A 20,045-nucleotide genomic window follows, 5' to 3' on the forward strand; every position below is an offset into this window, starting at 1 on the left:
TGCTCTGAGAACACCACAAAAACTGTGTGTCAAACTTTATTTTTTACTTTATGTTGGACAGGACTTCAAGCATTGCACTGGAGTTGCCTCACTGGAGCCAGAGTTTCTTCTTCTGTCTGTGTCTAACTGTATAAAATTCCCTTGGGCAAAATTACAAATGCAATAATGCCTGGTTATAAAATGTTTACTTGTTCTCATTTAGGCTTACAAAAATTTTGGAATGAAATATTAACTTAAAGAGCTATGTAACAATCCAACTTGCATCATATTTAATGATTCCTGGTTAAAAAAAAAACAAACAGCCAAACAAACAACAACCAAAACCCATTTTAGGTCAAATGCTGCTATTTCAATGCTACTTTTTATTCACTCAGGAAAAAAATACATTTTGTTTAGTCATTCTTACACTAGTGATAAAAAAATGGCCCTAAAACAACTCAAGACCTTAACTTGGCATCCTGCAGTCTTGTTAAACGAGCACTAAGATCTGATGTCAACTGAAGGTAGTAGAAGGGAGAAGAAAAGCGTGCATTTATCACGAGCCTGAAAGTTTTGGTCATGCCTGTGATGTTTCCTCTGAGGCCTATAATTTTTTTAACGTGAAAAAACTTAGCCTTTCATCCAAGGGTTTAAATATTAGAGAAAACGAGTAAAAATGAGAACTCTGTATGCTAGAGCCAAGGGAACTGGTAAGGCTGCAGCTGGCTCATCTTGGTGAAGGGATCTGGAGGTGCAAGCAAGGGAAGGAAACTCGTCAGGGGGCTGAGATTCAGTTAAAGCCTTTTTACATAAATTCAGGAATGTGACAAGTGTTAAAGTCAATGCCACAATTTACTTCCTTTTGAACTGCTGTTTCATGTTACCCTGAAGTGTCCTTAAAATAATTAAAGTGCAAACAAAAGCATCTTTGACCAAAAGGTCGAATAGACTGATAACATTTACCGCCTGGAAAGAAATTACAAAAGGCAAGTGGCCTGGGTTTTATGTTTTGTGTGTGATAAATGAAGGCGAGCCTTCAAAAGGAACTTGTGTGCCTGAAAGATTACTGAAAATAGATCTTTTAAAAAGCATGTCTGCTGTTGGATAACTACAGGAAAGAGCATAGGATCAGCTTGCCACTGAAGTTCAAGGGACTTGGACAAGCACGGTTCCTCCTGAGGTACAGCTGGTGGAGATGGAGTAACTGATACTGTCCTTTAAATTTAAGAATCTACTTGGAGAATGGAAGTGATTTTGCCTTTCTTACAGAGGTTGCAGTAGAAGCTACTGTTACAGAGTATTTTGGAAGGTTTAACTGTTGTAATGAAAATGTTAAATGTTTTGAAGACAGTAATGCAAAAATGCTTCACACTGGGGTATTTGATACTGCAAAGCAGCTCAGAATTGAAGGTTAAATGTAATTTATTTTTTTTTCCATACCCTAAAACTTCCTCCCTTTTGTGTTTTGGTGTGGGTTTATCTTTTTTCCCCCTTTGTTCATTGCAGATTATAGAAAACATAGGTTCTTGATGCTTCTTTAAACTGTGACTTTTCCAAATCTAATGCTAACTACTTAATTCACTTGAGATGCTTTCTGTATTTATGTTCCCCTGAGTATATTCCCCATTTTATATTATGCATCTTTCAGCAGCCTGTGCCCTGCATGTTTCCACCTCTGTAGTTCCTCATGGCAGTTTAGTCTTCCATGTTTCTATCCTGCTCTTTTTTTTTTAAATAAAATATTATATAAATTTTATTTTTAAAAGTAGCCAGTTGTTTCTTCTGAGAGGCTGGAAGCAGTAGTTGTTTTCTGCTCTAGAATTTCTGAGATTTCTCAGAAAATTTGTTTTCTTGTCCTTGCTCTCTGTATGACAGAGATTATGATTTGTAAAAGGCCATTTTGTTTTTATTGTTGTCAGCACATGAGTGCATCCTCCTAACCCTTTTTTCTCCAACCATATGGCATCTGCAGCTTCAGTTTGCTGCAAGGAAAGCAAGCAGGGAGAGCTGATTGAATCTGGTTGTGACAAATGAGCAGCTTTTGATTTGCCAATCTTTGACCCAGACTGAGGTTCAAAAGCATTCCAAAACTTGCTGTTTGCTAACTCCAGAAACCAATCCTTCAGCTAGCTGGCCTCTGCAGCTCCAAGCCTGGATTCCATTATGGCTGTGACTCCTGGACTGCTTGGATGTCCGCGCTGCCACTTCCTCCTCGCAGCTCCGCTCGCAGGCAGCTCTAGGGCTACAGCCAAGCTGGGATGCAAGGATGTGCCACTGAAGGGCAGAGCATGACAATGACAGCAGCTCAATCACTTCTGGAAGTGCACCCAGACATGAGAAACGTCACCTTCTTCAAAAGGCTTTCGAGGAGTTTATGACTGACACCTGACTGCAATCGTGCAGCCAGAGCCAGTGTTCAGGTCCAGCCTATGCAGTAACCTGTGTACTCCTCAGGATAACTTGTTAAAGCAGACAAATATAACAGATGTTTGTTTATTACTGTGTCACATTCACACCTCTAACATGTTTTCTCTTCTTACTGGCAGGAATAAGCCCAACCTTCTTCTGTGTTTTTGGTCTGTGGGTTTTTATGATGGTAAGTGGGAGACAACTCCAGTATTTATTTATCTGCTCCAGCAATCATTGACATAGGTTAATGACCTAATTTTACCAATGTTCATACCCACAGCTACCAGTTAATAAGTACATTAAAACATATTTTTACAATGATCAATAGTGACAGCCCTGTCTGTATTTCTGTGAGGCTGAAAAGAGGAAGTTATAGGGGGGGTATTCAGTGAAAAAACATGTAAACTTTAGAGAAATTATTAAAAAGGCCATGAAGTGAGAGCTGCTTATATTAATACTTTGCCCTTTTTTTGCATTTATAGTAGTAAAAAGACAAAGTATATATAATGAAAGCTCATGAAGCTCAGAGATTGACAAATGGCTTCCAGAAAATGGAATTTATTTTTCTTAAAATCGAAACCAAAAATCACTTGTGATACTTCTGGGCTTCAGAATTATTGACCTAATAAAAAGTTGCTGCTTTTAGTTGTCTCCTTCTTTCTGTTTGCAGTAATGGCACACATGTAACTTTGTACTAGAAAGGATTCTTCAGAGGCTCAGACTGGGTGGCACAGCTGGCTTCTCAAGAGCAGTGGAGTTATTTCATTGTGCACACTTCCTAGGACCTGGTTTGTCCATGGGAAGACCAGGAAATGAGGAATAGGGGTGGGTCTTTGCTACGAGCTCATTCAGCAGAATGCTAAACCACAGCTTCCTAAGCTCTAAGGCAGTCACTGACAAAGAATGAATGCTTTGTATGGCTGCTTCCCCATGTACAATTCCTTTCTGCAGGATAAATTGCCTGATTCATTACTTGTCTTACATCATTTCTGCAGTCCCTCACTGGATGCACCAGGTTTCAGAATAGTGTTCCAAACTGTGCAGTGTGAATAAAATTAAGATAATACCTTTTTAGAAAAAGTATAATAAATATTTTTAATCTTGGAATTATACATAAACCAAGCTTCATTTTGCTGTTGGATGTAAAAAATGAAAATGTATGCTTAACAATGGCCTAAAAATTGTTCTTTTTCTACCAGAGAATTTTGGAGCAAAATTTTGCTGAGAATAACTTCAAGTGTATACCCAGAGTTGTTTGTATGACATATATGGAAAAAAAACTCCAAACCAACATAAAACTCAAGTTCTACTGACGCTGGTAGCACTTCAGAACAGCTCAAGCTGACTGCATGATGATTACTGAGCACAACTGTCAGGTTTAACCTAGGAATAAAAATAACACAGGCAAAAAACCACCCAGACTTGGAAACACTTATGCAAGATGTGTGTTTTTTGTCAAAAAGGTCAGAAGTTTACTGTTTTGTTTTGCTCAAATAGAATATGATGGTATTATTTAGTTGTTTGCATTTTTAAGTTCTCAAATTAAATTTATCTGCAATAACAACTTTGTTTGCTTCCTGGAATAGAGGTTGGGATTTAATTTTGTTGATGGTACAGTCATCTCTGAAGCCTCATTGTCTAGGAAACGGTAGACTAGCTTTACACATGGCATGGTTAGCATGTGAAACCGATATGTTTTTCAGTCCACATATTACAATTTGAACCTTTTTTTTTCCTTTTTTCAGCACAAAAGACCTTCTAGCACATCTCCTTGTTAAGGTGGTTTCAGCTGCTACTCTTCCTTAAGAACACAAGCAGAGTTAAAATCCCTTGCAAAGCCATTCTGCTCAGTGTAAGTGTTTTGACAGTTCAAGAAAGCAGAGGGAACAGCCTGGTCAGGCCAGAGAGAACTGATGGAAGTCTGGCAGCACTCTTCCATGGCCTCTTCAGGGGTTATAGAGAGGACAGGAGCAGACCTGCGTCTGACAGGCACAGCGAACAGACAAGAGGCAACAGTCCTGTATCACCACAAGGGATGATGCAGTTACACAGAAGGCAAAAAATCCTCACCCTGGAGTGATTTTGTAAAGGTGCAGGTTCTCTGGATGGGGCTGTCAAGTCTCTGCCCTCAGCTGCTTTTGTGCTGGCATCAGGTGTCTTTGTAGGTTGGAGACCATCACAGAGTTGGTTTGGAGGTAGATGACGTTTGTGGTCCTGTTGGGAAGGGTGAGAGAGAAGGAAGACTGGAGAAGCTGATTTATAAAAAGCATGCACAAGGGACTTAGGACTACAAGGAGAAGACAAAATGCACTGTTGCTCTTGGGGCCCAAAGGGTCTTTCTGGTGGTGCTGAGGGAACCTGTGACAGTGTCCTCTTCTACCTTCCCCGATTGCCCAACTTTAACCAAAAAACAAGGGCGAGGGGGAGTCATGGGGCCGAGCCATGCTGCTCCCTGGTCACAGAACCACAGTTACACGGGATGCACAGGATTGCTTATCCAATCCAATTCAATTCCCTGCCCTGCACAGGACACCCCCAGGAGTCACACCATGTGCATGGGAGTGTTGTCCAAAGTCTTCTTGAGCTCTGCCAGGCTTCGTGCTGTGACCACTGCCCGGGGGAGCCACCTCCAGTGCCCAAACCACCTTGCCCTAACATCCATCTTAAACCTGCCCTGACACAACTTCAGGCCATTCCCCGGCTCGTCCCGGTGTCGCCCCGCCCGGCTCCGGGACGGGCGCAGGAGCAGCCCCTGCCTGTGCTCCCTCCGCGGAGCGCGGGTGTCCGCGGGCGGGCCCGGGATGCGCTACGGCATCCGTCCCAGTATCTCTGCGTGTCTGTCTGCCTGTCTGTCTGTCTGTCTGCGAGAGCGGGAGGGCGCGGGGGGCTGCGCGCTGCCCGGCGGGGGCGGTGCTCGCTGCAGCGCCAGCCCCGCTCCCGGGCGGTCTCGGCGGGGGCGGGGAGCGCGGCCCCAGCGCCCGGCATGAACCCGCGTCGGGGGCTCGGAGGCGGCGGCGGTGCCGAGGTACGAGCCCCCGCCCCCGGCAGGTGCAGGGTCCTCCCCCCGCCCGCGGCACCGCCTGCCCTTGCGGGTCCGGGGCTCGGCGCGGTCCCGCCCGCGGAGCGCCGAGCCGAGCCGGCAGGGAGGGGAAGGGTAAGCGAGGGGAGGGGAGGGGAAGGGAAAGCGAAGCGGGCCAGGCCCGGCCGCGGGCGCGGGAGAACCGAGGTGAACCCGCGGTCTGCGCCTGCCCGCCCGGCCCGGCGCTCCCGCCTCCCCCGCGCTCACGCCGCCCGCCCCTTTTCGGGGAGGGGGAGATGGAGGGCGACCGGGAGCACGCGTGTGTGCCCCGCCGCGAGTGCGGGCTGGGGTCCCCCGGAGCCCGGGGACGGAGGCGGCGCCGGCCGGAGGGTCGCGCCGGAGCCTTCGTGTCCCCGGGGCGGGGGTCGCTGCCTGCCCGGTGACTCACGGCGGGAGCGGGCTGGGGCTGGGGCGGGGGCCGGGGCCGCCGGCGGACATCCGCGCCTCGCCCCCTTGGGGAGCGCTCCTTGTGCCACCTTGGTTTTGGTTTTTGCTGTCCCCGCTCGGGGAGCGCTCCCTGTGCCACCTTGTTCTCCCTCTGCCCGCAGGACGGTCCCGCGCCCTCCGCTGTGAAGAGCATGGCCATGACTCTAGAGCAGGCCCAGAGGGTGGGCTATACCTGCCTGAAAGCACTCCTCAGGTTCGCTTTTATGGTCGCCAATAACCTGGTTGCTATTCCGTCCTACGTCTTGTATTTAATTGTGCTGCAGCCTCTCCGAATATTGGACAGCAAAAGCTTCTGGTATATCGAAGGAGTGTTATTTAAATGGCTTTTAGCAATGGTGGCTTCCTGGGGCTGGTGGGCAGGATACACAGGTAAGAACGTCTTATTAATTTAAAACATACTAATATGTTGCAAGACTGTTTTCATAAGGGGATGTATAAGGAAATCTACTACTGAATATAATAGATATGCAGGATGTTCTTTAAGTTGTCTTACACAGATGTATTTCTGGGTTGAGATGCTGTGTACTGAAACATTTTTAAGTCATACCTAGAAACTTTATATGTTTTAAGTGGTTTGCAGTCAGTATTTTGTGCTAGTAAAACGGGAAATATGACTTCTCCTTAGTATCTTAATCACGTTATTTTATTGTTTCACAAAAAAGATATGTCTCCTCAAAAGAGAGTTGATTTGTACTGTGCGTGTAACTAGCCGAACTAAACTTTTCTTATATTAAGTGTGTGCATCTCTAAACCATCTCCCCTTAAAAATATCAGGAGACAAGGCTAAGAAGTTTGACATGAAGCTCATGTCAGAAGAGTAGGTCTTCTATTCCTTGCAACAGGAACTGTCTTTTCTGCCGTCTCAGAACAGAGGGAAGCAGAGGGAACCTCTTTCATTCAAGCAGTGATACGGAATATTTCTCAACCGTATGACTCTTCATTTACTGTTAGCAGAGCTAATTACGGTATCTGTAGGGTTTTTCTCTCTGCATGCTTGCTTTGTGGTTATTACTGAACTTGTTTTTGCTCGTTTAGTATTCATAGGCTCATCAAGGTGATGGACTGAACTGAAATATTAAGGAAGGCTCTGGTCTTGTCCTCGAATGCACTGATTTTCATCCTGGCTACTGCACTTCATGCAAAAAACCAGCCATCAGTTCTTTGTGTGAGCTTTGGAAAGGGAAGAAATGAATCTATTGAGTGCAAAGTATGAGCAGCCCTCCTAAAATTCTTTCCTTCTCTTCTGCCCAGGCTGCATCTGCAGGTCTTGTGTAAACAAGAAAAACAAGGAATGGCAGCAGACAGCTCTGGAGTCTGGTCAGACTCCTGATTAGTCAGAAAGTCAGTGTTGACCCAGACGGAGTCTTGTTAGGCAACGAGAGCTGACGCCTCTGTGCCAGTGTGGCTTTTGGTACCCTGTCGTGTGCCCTTCCGAGATGCACAGAGTTTCTGTGGATCCTCTAGGTGAGCTTTCCGTTCTTTTTAAGGACATGGTGGCAGCAGCAGCAAGCTAGACTCTGAGCTGTCGGGCTAGAGCTGTCGCAGCGTTGCACTGCTTCGAAACTGCTTTGCCTGGTACAGCTCAAGCTTATCCAGAGATGCTGTTTAAAGACCTTTTTATATGTTTGCTCATTAAAAGAAGTCCACATAGTGTTTGCAGTGGCAGGTACACTTGTAAAAGTCTGCTTTATGTTGTAAAGCACGAAGTCCTTCCAGAAGGAAGGATTGACTTTCAAGGTGTCTTTGTAAGTTTATGGCCGTAATGGTGATGTTAAAGTCATACAGCTCATGACCCCGAGGATTCACTGTGTGTACTGAATGTGCTGGTTAAAATTCATTGTCCTATGACAATTTTTGAAAGCCATTTCCTCAGGGTAGTTTTACTGCTGACTGCAGAACTGTGTGGTTTCTTTTGCCTATTGCTTGGAAGGTGGTCTTAGCATGATCTGCATATCCTAGAATCTTCCTGAAGCATCTGTTGGTTGGTGTTGCTGATGTACTTGACAGTTTTAAATAATTTGTTTTACAGTCTTGAAATGTCTTAGTATATTTGTTTGAAGTATTTACAAACTGCTATATAGAAGTGTTTTAAGGGGTGGTGTATGGGTAAGGAGGCCCTTCTTTTGCTTTTCACTGTGAAGCATGGCTTTTGAGGAGGATTTTGAGTAAATGCTTGTATGAAAGTTTAGTTTAAATGCATTTTATTTGACATGAAGGCATTAGTGTGTTTTATACTGAAATTATATGAATTAGCAAGAACAGCTTATTTCCTTGTCCTTTCTTTAACCTCATCAGTGCTCTCTACCACTTGCAGAACAAACCTGGACAGTGTATAATTCTGGCTTCAACATATGCATACAGAGTAATCTGTGTGTCTTTTTTCAGATTAATAGATTTATAAAAATCTGCCACTAGGTCCCCTCTTATTTATACAGTATGACATAGCTAACTCAGAACTGAAATACTGCTTTATTAGAGTTGGTGTCCAAGACTTGCAGTGGTACGTCTGAAAGAGACATTGCTCCAGAATTCTTCTGTTCTAAATTCCAAAAAACTAAGTCAAAGGTAGGCTTCAGTATGTCCTATCTTTGCAAAAGTAAATGTAAGACAGTAGGTATGCATGGGTTCATTGAAAAGATTAAAGTTTTTTTCTTTTGAGTAGCAGAGTAGTTGGTGAAGGTTTTTTTGTTGGTTTGTTTGTCTTTAAGAGGGTAACCAGATAAATAAGTTTGTCTTTTAATTGGAGGGAGTGGTCTGCTTCAGTTGTGTTGCAAGTATGTTTCAGTTCTTTCATTTATTTATTTTTTCCCTTTCCAAGACTGGGTCATCTCTTGGGTAAGAAGCGACATAAATAATTTGTAATTAAGGACTTAAAGTCAGCCTGCAAAATAGATTCAGGGCAGACTTTTTTTTCTCCCATAATTTGTGTGTAATGTGTAGGAGAAAGCTTGACACCAAATGAAGAGAATATGGTGAGTGCTAGCTTATCCTTCTGGGCTTTGCTACTGTTGCATAATTGTTGGTATAATTTACTGAATATAGCTGGAAGAGCTGAGGAAGAACTCCTGAATGATGTCTGCCCTTCTCTTCCTTGCCCCTGTCTAAACCTGAGGGTTTTTGTTAGGAACATAGAGGATTTATTACAGAAATTACCTGATCTGTGTCTGTATCAGTAGCTCTAATCTGTGCTTTTTGATGAATGTAGGTGTTTCTGTTTGCAGATGCACTTGATATTATGTAAAGAAATAGTATATGACTGGACAAGCAAATTAAAGAAGGGATTGGGAAGAGAAATTGTAAAGGTCACTGTCCTCTCCCTAATCTTTTTCTTCTTAAGATGCAAGTATGAGAGAGAACTTGTGCATAATTGGTTTACTTTGATTTTTAAAGGGCAGAGTATGATAAATATCTCTGTTGTTCTCTTGAGCTCTACAGAGTTTCTTACAAAAATGAAAACTGGATATTTTTTTATGAAGAGCATACAGACAGTCTAGCAATGTTATTTTGTTTTTATATGATTTCAGAAAGGCCCTCTTATAACTCTTCTAAATCTCCTTTTTAAAGGCTTTTTAAAATAAATGCATTGCTCTTGGAGGAGCTGTTCAGCCAGGGCACTTGGAATCTGCATATTAGTGTGATCTGAAAGGCACCTTTGAATAATACTTCTAAATATTAGAAGCATTGTTGGAAGAAGCATTCTAAAAAAAGCAAACTCAAGAGTGCTTGAACCTTTGTTGGCAAGTACCTTTTTCCCCTCTACTATAATTTGTCATTTAATATGAGTACACCAGATAGCACTAAGTGGTGTGGTAGATGGGAGGGAGATGTAGCATATCTGTGGTGGTGAATTTCTGATGATCTTTTGCTCACCTACAAAACCAGTTTTAAAGTAGTCATCTTAGAGATTTCGTCTTCTTTGGTGAAGTATTGCAGACTAAGTGTAATATCCATGTACTTAATCAAATCACCAAAAATAGGACTGCTAGAGATGAGGTTGCTTAATTAATTACACACAGGCAAACTGTTTTGCTGCCTCTGCTGCAGTCCGAATGCAGGAGTGGGTAGGAGCCCGTGATGGTGTTGTTGCAGTATTGCAATGAGGAGTCTCTCGGACAGCAGAGCAGTCAGCTGGCAGTGCAGTCCTGACTCTGGAGGTGTTGAGGTTCTGCTCCACTGTGCTCCACTAAGCTCATCTCAGCATGGGGAGCGGTGCTGGTGCCCAGTCTGCGCCTCTGGCTGTGGATTGGGGAGGGTGAGTGTCCTCTGGCTGCAGCAGTCACCAGCTCTTCTGTCAGCACCAGGGGAGAGAAGCTCTGGGCTCTGCAGACTTGTGTGCACCTGAGCATGGGGATTCTTCAGATCTGTGCCTGGAGTATTTCATACTCCAGCAGCAAGGAGGACTCCTTGACAAAACCTTGCATTTCAGCCTCTCAGTGACACACAGCAGTATTGGATAGGTCAGTGGGCTGTGGGCAGGTGAAGAGTAATACACCTGTTACCACACACTAAAAACTCTTAGTGCTGTGACTATGCTTGCTGGTATAATGATGCAGTGCTTAATTAAAAGTGGACCAATTCTATGGTGTTACTGTTCTGTGTCAGCCAGGATGGTGACTAATTTTAAAGAGTGTCTATAAGGATTGTCAGGTTTTGTCAAGTGAGAAGAATTTCTCTTTCCTTCTCTGTTCAGCCAAGTAAAGAAAAGCTGAGATTGAGATTTTGATTTTTAATTGTCCCCATCTCTTCTCCTCCCAAGTGATACAGCTTTTATTGGCTGATTTATACATGTGATTAGAATGAGACCACTCAATAATTTTTTCAGAATTCATTCCTTTTTTTTCCTTCTAATGCAAAATCTTGTTTCCGTTTTATCAGTCAACAGCCTTAATTCCTTCTAAGAATGCAAATATTTTTGTCTTCCAGAACTGTAAAAGATACAGGTGGAGCTGCTGTGACAACACTTCCTTGGTGCAGACAACATGTGCTGTCTGTGCTGCTTCTCGTGACAGTTTGGCCCCTCTCCTCAGGCAGGAAGTGCAGCAGAAGCTGAAGGACTGCAGATGAGATAAAGTAAATTTTTTGTCCCATACAAGGCAGGCAGTTATTTCAGGAGACCGATCTAACCCTGCCGTTGGTCCTGCTCTCTTCAGTTCCTTCGGCGTGATATTTCACTGGAGTATTTTGCTTTTGGGTCTAGTCACTACTCTGAGGACTGGGCAGAGAGAGGCAGGGGGAAACAACTTCTGTTTTTGAGGCCAGGCAGTATGTGAAATGGAGAAGAAAAATGGTAACATGATAACATGGTTCTTGATAACATTTTCTTAGAATGTGCAAAAGTACCTGATTTGACTCAGTAGATTTGGATAGCAGTGTACTGCAAATAAACTTCTGGTTTATGCTGGGGGCGTGCATTGAGTTTCTAGGCAATTTCTGACTTAAATGAAGCTTTCCTTGATGTGTAGGTTATGCTGATATCAAGCAGGAATTTTTGCATTTATTTCGCTGCTTGTAAGAGGAAGTTTGTGTTTACCTTTTGAGCTGTCTTGATAAGAAAAGGTCAGAGTTGGATGAGTTGGGGACATTGGAGCTGTTTCCACCATGGCCTCAGAGCAAAGGCCCATCTCAAAGGCAGCTTTGCGCAAGAGGAGGGAAGGTGTGCAGTGAACTTGGTGTCAACTTCTTTGTGCATGTGATGTGTCTGTGAAGAGTGCTGGACAAAGACCCTTGTCCTTTTCTACTGGCATGTGGAAATCACATCAGAAAATCCCCGTATCTCCTTTTGGGGACATGGGTTACAGTTACCATACTTCTTTGTAGTTCATCTAATGCCAGCAAATGTAATCTAATGTGTCAGAAGCAGTAAAGCTTATAATTCATTTTTCTGTTGTATCATTTCATTGTAAAGGGTCATTCCAAAAGATTAGATAATGAAATATTCTCTGAGTTGATTTTTTTTTTCAGAAAGCTGCTGCCTCCTGGCACAAAGCTTAGAGTAAAAGCACACATTATTGTTTTTGTTGTTTGTTGCTATTTAAGTCCTTTTTTCAATTTTTGTTTGTTTTTCCCTTTCCCCCCCCTTTTTTAGAACAGGTTAGTCTCTGTACCTGTTTTACCTACTCTGGATAATACAAAAACTATTGCAAGCCTACCGAAGCATAGTAAAAATGAAATTATTGATGAATACATAGACAGAAAGGTGTGATTCTATAATTTGAAGTCCAGCAATGGCTGTGGAATGCTTCTAAATTAGCTCATATGCTCACAGCCAAAGGAAAGTGAAGTTTTAGGAATTCTGTGTTCCATTCCTCCTTATAGCTGAGTTTGCTATTTTTAGCATGTGTTTTTATTCCCTTAGTTCATCTGGGCCTTTGTTTTTAGCATATCCATTCACATTCGTCTTCTTACTTCTCCCTTCATTACTGAAGGGATATGACTAAGAATACCTGAGAGATGTGTCTCTGTTCTCTTTACCTTTTCCTGTTCTTTTCCTTGATGGTAGGCTTTTAAGAACCATGTGAAATAATTACAGGAAAGCTTTTGTCCAGCTCTGATTTGGACAAGCATAATCTTAGAGAGTTAAATACTTTGTCCACAAATTCTTTGCAGTGAAATTTTTTTTGCACTTGAACAGTGTCATCATGTGTATTGAAACATGTCAGAAATGATGCCTTTATGTCAAAAATGCAATTTTATCTCTCATTTAATGTAACTGAAGCATGGAAGTTTTGGAGATTTTCAAGAAAGCTGTAGAAAAAAAAATTGAATTTTTAATGTGGAGAAGAAAACTTTTTCTCGGAAGTTTTGTTCTGGGAAATTACTTTTTCAGAATGAGGCTCAGATTAACTGAATACATCACTTTCCCTTTTTCTGTCATCTGTGTGAGAGGGACAGAAAAGTCTTGCCAAAGGTTAGTTTGGCACGGTTTTAAGGTGCTGTAAAATGGAAGAGTTGTGCAACCCTAATTAGAGTGGATAGTCAGTAAATCCTTTATGGGATATAATCATAGTGGTGTAACTCTGCAGGGTGAACTGAGCTGAAGTACAGCTCCAAGATATGTAATCTGCTGGTGTTTGTTGGAGTGGGATGTAAACTCTGATGCTGAGGATGACACGTCAAACGCGTGGTTGCGTAGGCACGGAATTGCCCTGCTCTTGCAGCCAGCATGGCTCAGATATTAGTCCAGCCACTTGTGTGTGCACTTACTGAAATAAATAAGACTAATGTGTTTGCATTCCCAAAAATGTTCCATGATACCAGTGAGGCATTCTGTGTATGAGGCTGTTCTGCGTTTTTCCTCTCCCCTCACAAAGCATTTCAAGCAGGGAGTGCCACAGAAGAAAGCCAGTCCCAGCCTTTCAGACTCATCCTACCACTGCTTCAGTTTCATTGGCCAAATATTTCATGATGTGTGGTGATCTGGATTGCAGCCAGCTCTGGCTCGTGCTAAAACTACCCATCCACCCCTCTTTTTGCTGGGTGGCATAGAAGACACAGTGCCTAACCCAGTTCCTTTTGTGGATGTGGTGAGAGAAGGTAGGTACAAACAGCAAAGAGAAAGAGGAAGGAAATGCAACTTTTGGTGGCAGCACCAGCTTTAGTGTATTTTTTTAATTGCTGCTTACAGCCTCAATTCAAGAGAGCAGTCCCATGCAGGATAAGGCTTTACTATGTGAATGTCACTGAAGTAGACTTCTTCATCTTTTCTTACTATTTTCTTAACTACTTGATGTTGTTTAGACTGGAAGAGTGCTTTCTGCCAAATTCTTTTAGAAAAAAACAACCTAAGCTTAGGGTGAGAATGAAGGACTAGGATAAACTGAAAACTAGTTCATAAAGAAATAAGGAGATGAGTGGTTCTGGTGCAAGCTCAGCAATGGGGTTTCTTTAAAGTTTTGTATGTGTACTAGTTGAATTTGTCAACTACAGCTACAGAGGCAATTGTAGAAAATTACAAAAGTACTTAAGCTGCATGAATAGCCAACACAATGCAGAAGTTGTTTGGTGTTGAACAATATAAAGTAATAAACATTTAAGTAAAGTAGCAGTTTAGGAAGTAGATGAGTATCATGGTGGAGAGCTTAGGGAAAGTTTTGTCCCAGTGAACTACTGTACCTTCTGTTATAAAATAAGTAGAGAACAGAATGGAGAACAATACTAAAAAAATACCAGTGGTTCACCTTCACAGTTCACCTCAGTTGTTCTAAAGCTATTGAAGAATTAAGACCTCTCTAAGAGGGTCACCAGCCTCCTTAGTGCGGGCTGAAATCAAACCAGAACCATTTCACTCACAGCTGAACTCAAAGTAGAATCAAATTGGACAACTCAGTGATTCTGTTTCCTGGGCAGAATGGAAAAGATTCAATCTCCTTGACTCTGTGTAAAGGAGAAGGGATTTTTTAGTGTCCCCATTAAAAGGTAGAACATTGAAAGTCTATGAGATTTAATAAGACAGCAGTACCTGGAGATTATGTTTAATTTTTTCCTTAAATACTTCCATTATACCTTTTCACAAATGCTTTACCAGATAATGCCAATGGTGTTAGTTCTTTTGATTCATACAAAATAACTGTAAAACTTCTTGTTTAAATGTTACACTTCTGAAGGGTAAGGAATTGTCCTTTTTTTAAGGAATTTAATAGTTCATAGCTTAGAGACTCTCCTCAGTTTCGTAATTTAAGTGAAAGAGGAGAGGAAAAATTAATAGCTTTATTACTGCTTCTCACTTGTGTGGAACTAAAAATAGAAGTGGTGTTCTAAGAGCAAGGAACAGAACTGCTGCTGTTTGGGAGGACATAGGTTCAGGAAAGCTGACTCTTTAGGACAGTGGCATGAATGCTTGTGGATTTGGGGCTTTTTTGGTGGCAAAAGGGAGGACTTTGTCTGACTTCTTTTAAAATTTACTTTAATTCGTAATTCTAGCATCCCATACTTACAAGCATGTGGAGTTTCTGTGAAAGTTCATAGTGTCTGTGTTCACTTGTCAGAACTGGGGGAGAAAAAACCCCATCAATATTAGGAACACATACTTTTGGTTAATTTAAGCATCAGTTATGTTTGAGTGTGGTGTTGAAGGTGGGCCATTGAACACCATTTTAATGTAATTTTATGACTTGGGTGTTTATTACCCATGTAGATGAGTGTGACCATGTTTAAGTATAGTATCCTGATGAGATTAAGCTCCTTGTTTAACAGCTATTCTTTCTCTCACCTCTCCCACACTTCTGATTTGCCTCCTTGCAAATCTGTCTGCAATTGACCAGATGGTTCAGATTTCAGGCATAGTTGTGTTCTCATGAGTTTTGTGAAAATTGACAGCGGAGGAGAGAGACCCAAGTTTGTGCCTCAGCTCAGGGTGCTGCAGGCAGACTCAGCCATTGTATGTCTTGTTTGACATCTGCTGCTTGCTCAAACAGTGCATCAGTGATTCAGGGCTTGCCACAGTGCCAGCATATCTTTTCTATCCTGTTGGGGGGAAGGAGGTTAGACAGTGGGTTTTTGGGAAATCAGCATTTGTTAGTTCTGCTTCTGGAGCAACACATTAACCTGGCAGTGGCAGATGGTGCTGGAAGCAGCATCCTTTCCTGTGGGGTTTAGTACACCTTGCTTATCACAGTCTTTTAGATCCAAAAGGCATATGCAGAAAACTCTTCATGCTTAATATTAGGAAAAAGCCTAACTGGTAAAAGAACTTAAAATATTGAGCTTTTAGTACCTTCTACTCTGTATTAAACAAACATTCATGTAGCCTCCTAAAAAGAGGGCTGGAAGGACATCAACCTGACTTTGTCTAGAATAGTGTTAATGTTCCTCCTAAAACCACATCAAGCTCTCAAGGAAGAGCAGTGATGCTCAGATTCCTGTAGGCAGGTCAGAGTCAAAGAGGAAGTCAGTTGTGAATCTGACCCAGGGACATGTAGAAACATGAAGGTCTAGGCATAATTGAGTGTATTTGGGAAAACCAGGGAGAGAGCAATGGTGTGGATTGTAAGCAGCATGAGAGTCTGTCAGTAAGGGTTCTGTGCCACTGTTGCACCACTCTTGAAGGTATCACATTAGAAGCGTGGCCTCTTGAGTTTTGTACCTGGACCTGTCCTATTTTGATATGCATAAATATATATTGATGGCTTGGCAAATCTCCAACTCCAATAGCTGCCAGTTTGCTTTCCAAATGCATTCTTCTTTCTTACTCATTTTTATTGCCTGTGGTTATCTCTGGCATGAAATTCAGTTGTTGTTGCTCCTGTCAACAGCATTACTTGGAAATAAATAGAACCATAGCCTGTGTATACATTAATAGAGAATGAATGACCTGTGAAGTTCAGTTTACATTTGTAAAAATGTTTCCAGATGCAGGCATGGTTAATATAAACCTCTTGCATGGGGTAGGTGACGTGAAAATGAACAGATTAATATTTTTTGTCTTTGGAACTCTTCCGTTTGTATTATCAAACGTAATACTTTGGTCTTCTAGTGTAGTAACAGAGGAAGGGAATGGGACAACAGCAAGGTCTTTGCCCAGGTGATTCTGTTGTCTTGGTTAACAAATCTCAAAACACTCAAGGTCATTTGATACCTGTCTTGAGCTTCTCAAGTTTGATGAGATATTTGCAGGCTGGAGGAGCACTTCTGTTTCAAAGGGAGGAAATACTGAAACATACCTTTCTGTTTTCTTTATTGCTCACCTTCTCTGATTTGTTTTAATATCCTACTGAACTTCAAAAGCTAAAATGCAGTGCTGAGTTCATGTAACCACAAGCGATGTCACTGTACGTCACTGTAGGAAGGCAAAGGGTTATTTTGGGTGGCTGCTGTGGAAAGGAACCCTAGCAAGTGGTCTCCTCCCTTCTTTTCTAGTCCTGTTACCACCCTTTCCTGATACTTTGCAAGAACTTTGTAGTAAATCTGGCTGTCTGGTCACTCACTGGGTTTGATCTGAGGCATTTTCTTTGAGCAAAGTGTGGAGGCTTTGGTTGGGTAGGTAGAATTCAATGTTTGAATGGTACTGACCAAAGTTCTTACTCTGTGGGAGTGCTACACTTCGGTAGCCTGACTAATTTTTAAATTTTTTTGTTTGTTTGTTTGAAGAAAAAGTCATTTGTAAGATTTCCGGCTGGAGTTTCAGGAGTAGAATAAGCCAAGGCACTAGTAGCCACATATCATAAGAAGGTGCATTTAAAGTGTTTACAGTGTCCATTGCTACCCACAGACTTACAAATATTCACATTAATCATTTAATTGTAAAGCAGAAGTTTGAGAGTCATCATATCTTCTTTCATTTGTGGCACCCATCTACATTTGAAATGGAAAAGCTTATTTCCACAGTCTCTTTCACAGCTCTGTTGCTTTATGAATGCTTGACAGAGAGGCTGCTCTGCACTAAAGTAGTTTTTAACTGAACTACTCTGAAATCTGTTCTTTTTCTTTTTTTGTTCCCCGACATTTTTCTGCTGTCATTTTCACCGTTTGTTCTAAATCTATTGAAACTTTTTTTTATTTGAGCTGTGGAATTTTTCTTTAATGTGAGGAGTGAAAAGAGAGAGGAAAAGAGAAGCCTCAATTACTGTCATTGCAGGAGCATATTTCACAATTTGAGCCTGAGTATTTCACTGAAAGGTGCATTCTGGTGCACAGTACTGATCTGTGCACCGAGAATGAAGGATAGGTATTGGAATCATCCACTCAGAATGTTTGAATGAATTTGTTTCTACAGAGTGACCATTTTATGTTAGTAAAAAGTACTGCTGAAGTTCCAAGTAATGTCTGTTGGCCACAAATCCAAGGTACTTCTTGCAGTTCTCAGCAGGTGTAAGAGGATTATTTGTTTTGTAATAGTAACAGATGCCAGAGAGCTAAATTTTTTGAAGAACTAGGAACAGTAAACTTTCTGCTGCTGCTTTGAGGTACATCAGCTAGAATAATATAATGAAAGAGGCTGTTTTTTCCTGCTAATTGCTTAATTTGATGGCCTGACTATGCCATTAAAGGTATTGCTTCTGATGTTGTGATGGGCTTCTGCTTACTGTCAACCTGAAACCTGGCCACACACTTTCAGAATTAAGTTACTGAACTGGTATGGGATAACCTGGGGCAAATTTAATAAGAGGTTTTGTTCTCTTGAATCATTTTTTGTGTCATACCAACAAAAGTAATACTTAAGATTCCAGCTAGAATTGGTATCATACACATTCCAGCATGCTTTTCAAACTTACTGTGGCCTCTTGTTTTAATAATGGAATTTGCATAAACAGAAACATAAAACAAAATATAGGAATTTGCTATTATATTTATTTGCATCATTAGCTTCTAACTGGTTTATGATTAAATTATTTCATTAAATTTGTGGTAGCTGGACATCATTTCCCCCAGCCTTTATAAAATCCATTATTTGGAAAAAATTAACCTCACATCTAACAAGTGGGACAGTGTTTTCACAATTCATGTTACTACTTCCTTGTTGTAAAGACTGTTACTTTTAGCATGGATGAGAAGTTTTTTAAAGTCCTTGAAACATAATGATGGAAACATTTAACATGTCTCTTAAAAAGTTTATCCTTTTTTCTTGCATCTGTATCCAGTTATTTTTTGATTCTTCGCAGGCCTTTCATTTTCAAGCGTCCCCCTCCACGCTGCAGGTTGAGCATGTCCAGCGCCTGGGTGTGTTCTGTGGTGTAAGGCCGCACTATCCTGCTGGAGCTGGAGGATGGCACAGAGGTGTGTGGGAGGAGAAGAGAGTAATGCTGCAGCTCTTGATTAGCAGCCAGTTTTATGGCTTGAGGATATTGATTTTCAGATTATGCTACATCTGCATTCTCAGTGTTCCTGTGATCATTCATGTGCATTTTTTCTGTCCAGACTTGACTAAGTTGAAAAGATTTAAATGGTCAGTGTCCTTCAGGTGGAGACACCCCCCTCAGTTCTGAGGTCACTGTAAGGAGACAACAAATAAATGCACAGAAGGGCCTTTCGCCTTTCCCATGTAGGCTATTTAACCAAGATAATCTAAAAGTAAAGGGTGTTCCTGGCACTGCTTTTGTGTTGTGATTATTTCTACTGGACAATGACCTGGGCTGGAAAACATCAGCTGTATAACAAGACATCATCATGTCTTGTGGTGGTAACTTAGGCAAGAACTGACAAATATGAAGAGGTAACTGCAAGGTGTCAGCTTGGTTTAGGTAAACAGAAGGTAATGATGGGATATAGGGGTGGTCTTACCACAGTTAGAATCTTGACTTCCACTCATAGTATTGTTTTCTTGACTTGAACCTTCAGCCAGTGATTAAAGTCATGCAGTTTGCCTCCCTGAGGAGGAAAAGCAGATTAATCTCTGGTTTTGGTTTTTTTTTTTTTTTTTGTATTTAATCTATATGACTTATTTATTGTATTCAGTCAATATGACTTACATAAAATACCATGTTTTCCTGAGCCCAGTTGATTTGAACACTGAGAAAATGGATTCCTTGCTTAGTACAGTAATTAGATTTATTTTTTAGCTTATGTTTTGAAAAACATGGTCTTAGTCCTTAACTGTTGTCACTCTGGCAGCTTTTCTTGCTGTGTACCCTCTTCTGTGACCCTTGCCTGCACCTGGTCCCAGTGGTAAAGTTCAGAGCTAAGCAGCTGAATGCTTGGGGCTGATCAGGCCTCTTCACCTTGCTATTAATTAGGGTTTCTGTGTAGGGAGAGATGAATGCAAGCTCTCACTTGGAGTTTCAGGCAAGTTGCACATCTTGTATAAAGAAAAAGCAATGTTTGCTCACTTCCAGTCTGATTGCAGTTTTCTGGTTGCCATATTTCATAAACCTCAAGGCACTTCAGAGATTTTCATGGGTACCAGAAAACCCTTGATTAGTTACCTCACTAACTATTATGTAAGTGCACTAGAATCTTTTGTTATCAGTTTCCTATGAGAAATTGCTTTCTCTTGCAACCCAGTGACAATTTCCTGCATTCTGCATGTCTTTTACCTCAAAGAGCCTCTTGTGTAGTGCTCTGAAAAGTTTGTGGTCCCAAATCATACTTAAAAACTTAACTTAAAACTTCCAGTGAAAAAGGTGAATTAGACTTAAAAAAAGTGTCTTTTCATTGCTGGCCACCCTCTCCAGTCCCTCATGCAGGATGTAATAATTAG

At 41.6% G+C, this 20,045-nt stretch overlaps 1 protein-coding gene across 2 annotated transcripts in view; it reads left to right on the forward strand.

Annotated features, from left to right (window-relative positions):
• The first annotated feature begins 5,767 nt into the window (after nt 1-5,767).
• LPGAT1 (lysophosphatidylglycerol acyltransferase 1) overlaps nt 5,768-20,045 on the forward strand; it is a 58,437-nt gene continuing 44,159 nt past the window's right edge. The window contains exon 1 of one of the 2 annotated variants that reach the window (XM_041476957.1): nt 5,768-6,283. In XM_041476957.1, the coding sequence (XP_041332891.1) occupies nt 6,046-6,283 (238 nt within the window). In that variant the 5' untranslated portion in view covers nt 5,768-6,045. Of the gene's footprint in view, nt 6,284-7,246; nt 7,379-20,045 lie in introns of those variants that run through there. The other variant, XM_041476958.1, reaches the window with a different exon arrangement.

The sequence above is a fragment of the Pyrgilauda ruficollis genome, unplaced genomic scaffold (genome assembly GCF_017590135.1).
Source record: "Pyrgilauda ruficollis isolate IOZ18807 unplaced genomic scaffold, ASM1759013v1 scaffold4, whole genome shotgun sequence".
Classification (NCBI taxonomy): Eukaryota; Metazoa; Chordata; class Aves; order Passeriformes; family Passeridae; genus Pyrgilauda; species Pyrgilauda ruficollis.